Consider the following 4,115-nt stretch of genomic DNA (forward strand, 5'->3'; position numbering starts at 1 on the left):
TTATAACGTGATAGTATCTCGTTAAAACGTGATAGTATCTCGTTAAAACGTGATACGTATCTTGTTAAAACGTGATAGTTATCTTGTTAAAACGTGATACGTATCTTGTTAAAACGTGATACGTATCACGTTAAAACGTGATACTTATCACGTTAAAACGTGATAGTTATCTTGTTAAAACGTGATACGTATCTCGTTAAAATGTGATAGTTATCTCGTTAAAACGTGATACGTATCTCGTTAAAACGTGATAGTTATCTTGTTAAAACGTGATACGTATCACGTTTTAACAAGATAACTATCACGTTTTAACGTGATACGTATCACGTTTTAACAAGATACGTATCACACTATAACGTGATAGCGCTCGGATTTTTTTTTCCTGCGTGATAGCAATACGCTTCCGTACGGTAATAGCGGAAAGGCAGACTTTTTAGGCAAAGTGGACGGTTCGTCCGAACCCCTCGAACCCCCCCACCCGGCTACGCGTATGTTTAATTAGTTTTATCCAAATTTAGTGGCACTTTATTAAGTTTGAACCAGGTTTGTATTTTTTACAAATTCTGTTTGCATTATTTCCATCATCCGTTGTGTATCATTTCCTAGTTTTACCTAATCTTCACAATCAAACTAATATAATAAAAACACTAACAATGTAATGTAAGCAAAATATTACATTAATTTCCCTGAATGAATCTTCCCAATGGATGAATAAAGTTCTACATGATCTGATGTAATCTAACCTCACAACAAAAAGTAATCCTATAGGATTTAAACAACTAATAAGAATTTAAATAAATACAATAAAAAAAAGGATAAAATATCTCCTACAATTTATGCAAAACATACCTCCGGCCAGATGGTGGCGGTACAGTAGTTCATAACCGACAATAGTTAGAAGAAGAAGAAGAACGGACTGATCTATTATGCTGTAGGTGCAGTTGACTTGACGCAACTGTTTCGCAAATATACTGAAGAACAAACTTCATCAGAGTACCAAAATGGATTTGAGCGAGCAGGTGAGCTGTTTATCCAACCAGAACACACTGAGAAAAACGCRGCTTTGAATGTTTCTGTCAAACTGATGTTATAGTGAATGTGTGTATGCTAGGTTTGAACCCGCCGTAAAAATCCATGTGGGATTTTTATTTTCGTTTCGTTTTCTTTCCAAATGATGTTTTATTACAACTAAAACACATACGTATTGAATAAAATGCTACTGTTAAATCATCGATCGTGCAATGCAGCTTGGATGCTAACGTAGCTTTCAGCTGTAGATGCAGTTTGCCAGAACATTCTAGTACCTCCATGCTAACAAGCTACATCAGTGCTAAACCGTGGAGCTTGTTACTAAGCAACGACGAGGAAAGTAGGGATGTTTTATTAAATATTCAAAAATATCCGAGGTCCTGAGGGCTTTTTACCTGCGTTCATCATCATGTGATGTTTTAGAAAGTAATAATCGATGCCGTTTCGAGCTACTTTTTGCTGTTACGGTAATTAGCGATCACTGTCATCTAAAACAAAATCACATACTTTTGCACTTTTCTGTTGTTATTTTAGCTTATTAATGCTTTAATAAACTATTCTAAATTCACATTAATAGATTCCCTCTAAATATTAACAGAGTTGATGTTAGAGCAATAGACGTGCCCCCTACATTAAGCAATATTTACATAATTGACATTTTTATGTCGCTTTTTAACAACCTTTTAAAGTCATAAGTGATAAATGTTGACAAACACGTGCACAGTTGTTTAAAATCTTAAGTGAACTGGTTAGAATATTCCTCTAAACCTAAAAGGATGTGTAATCCTTCCTATTTTTTGACATTAGTAGTTGTTTCCCCGACACTGTAAACAGATGGATAAATATAAGGCAAACAACATTAAAACCATAATATATGCTGAAACTGACACATGCCTGCTATTTAAATTGTTTGCTACAGATTAGTAATCTAGAAGCAGACTTGCAAGAGCTGGGTTCCATCTTGGAGACGGCAGAGAGGAAAAGGGTGCAAGAACTGCTAAAGCAGGAGCAAAAGAAGGTGGAGAAAGAACTCGCGACCAAACGACAACAGCGGGAGCAACAAGCTAAGAAAGACGCTGAGCCATCCGCAGCATCCAAAGCATCTTACACAGTGAAGATCACCAGCTACGGTAGGGAGCTGTTGTTTACAAATAACTCCTGAAAGTGTAACACTTTAAATCTTTGTAAATTGATCCCCCTCTTCCATCTTTTTTCTGCAGCGTGGGACCAGTCTGAGAAGTTTGTCAAAATTTACTTGAATTTGAAAGATGTGCACAAAATCCCTTTAGAAAACGTGGAAGTGAGCTTTTCAGAAAGGTAACCTGATGATCTACAAATTAGATTTGCTGTGTTCATTCTTTATGTGGTGTTATCAAATTAACTCAGTGCCTTTTGTTGCAGATCATTTTCAGTCTTGGTGAASGACCTGGATGGCAAAAATCATCAGTTGACTGTTCTCAACCTGCTGCATCCAATCAATGAAAACGACAGCTACAAAAAAGTAAATAAACTGATATTTTTACTCTGCTTGTTTTATAAAGCACCAGAACATTTTAGTGGGCCTCTTTTATTTATTTATTTATTTTTTACTTGGTTTAGTTATCTAATCATTCCACTGCTCTAGTAATACCTTCTTTTAGCCTATTGTAGATTAATTTTGGTCTGATATGTTTACTCGGGTGCATTGATGAGCTTTGAATTTAAAAAAAGGCCTCTGTTTGTGTTTTGAATTCTTAGCAGATTCAATTATTTAAAATTACATCTAGAAATTGGTTTTACTGAACACATTATTACACATTTGTATCTCCCATTAAAATAATGTAAAAAAGTTTCAGATCAAACAAAAATGTGTGTTAAAAGCTGTCAGTTATCACATTGTATTTATTTAAATAGTGTCCCTATTTTAAATGATTTTCTTATAACTAAAAGTTCTGACTGTTTTCTTTCCAGGTAAAAACAGACATGGTGATGGTCATGTGCAAAAAGCAAGCAACAAAGAAGTGGGAGTGCCTTACCTCAGTGGAGAAGCAGTCTAAAGAAAAAGAGTGAGTGACATGATTTTGAATATCTGTCTGTTTTGGCTAACTTTGGGCCCACAGCACACCTCGCATGTGCACATGTTAAAGACTAAAAAGATTAGTTAGTTCAGAAAAGCATGCACATACCACTATATAAACTCGCTTCTCTTTCAACAGTAAGCCCAGTATGGACGAGAATGCAGACCCCAGCGAGGGCCTCATGAGCATGCTGAAGAAGATTTACGAAGAAGGAGACGACGAGATGAAACGAACGATCAACAAAGCCTGGTCGGAGTCCCAAGAGAAGAAGATAAGAGGGGAAGAAATGATGAACTTTTAAATTTTAATTTAYCCACAGCAGGACCAAAATAAATAAATAAATAAATAAACAAAACTCAACGTCATAAATAATTTGTTTGGAATAATGTCTGAGGGCCTGGATGAACTGATTTTACCCTGCAGGCTGTTAATGGTGTTGTCCTGCATAGATCTCCATGTCCACCAGATGGCAGCAGTGATTCATTGTTGCTTGATTAAAATCCCAACAGTTTGGGTAAGTTGTGGGAGTCTACTCTGTTTTCATCAGGCTTGTTTTTGAACGACTTTCAAACATGCTTTATGCTTCATTTTCAAGTTTTTAAACCCTTGTTAACATTTTCACAGATGCCTTTTTTCCCTGATTAAATATAATTTGCAAAGACGGTGATGTTACTTGCATCGGCCTGGTGAAATAATGCACATTTATGCATGTATTAACCTATTATGGGCTTTCCTTCAGCTTGTTAAAAAAGTAAAATGACATTCCACAATGTGATCTTTTGTGTCTTTTTGTATTTGTCCGCTGTAGCTTTTATGTATGGTATCAATGTTTGCATTTTAATATTTCTCGTCGCAAAAGCCTTTATTTGGCTGTTGTCCTTATTTGCAGTTCTCATGTTGTGAACTTCCCAACACACAAAAATTGTGACGTGTTAAAAAAAGAAAAAAATTGTATAGGTCTTCTGGACGGGTTCTTCTCTAATGAAACGTTTCGTCTCTTCTCCAAGAGACTTCTTCAGTCTGAGAGTT

General features: G+C 35.8%; 1 protein-coding gene across 1 annotated transcript; it reads left to right on the forward strand.

Annotated features, from left to right (window-relative positions):
- Positions 1-901: 901 nt before the first annotated feature.
- cacybp (calcyclin binding protein) lies at positions 902-3,861 on the forward strand (the record flags this gene model as incomplete). Its single annotated transcript, XM_014031556.1, is given in 6 exon segments — positions 902-1,019; positions 1,949-2,159; positions 2,250-2,346; positions 2,431-2,530; positions 2,980-3,074; positions 3,225-3,861. Coding segments are annotated over 6 exon segments (684 nt in total). The 3' UTR covers positions 3,388-3,861.
- Positions 3,862-4,115: the final 254 nt, after the last annotated feature.

The sequence above is a fragment of the Austrofundulus limnaeus genome, unplaced genomic scaffold, assembly GCF_001266775.1.
Source record: "Austrofundulus limnaeus strain Quisiro unplaced genomic scaffold, Austrofundulus_limnaeus-1.0 Scaffold6, whole genome shotgun sequence".
In the NCBI taxonomy this organism is placed as follows: domain Eukaryota; kingdom Metazoa; phylum Chordata; class Actinopteri; order Cyprinodontiformes; family Rivulidae; genus Austrofundulus; species Austrofundulus limnaeus.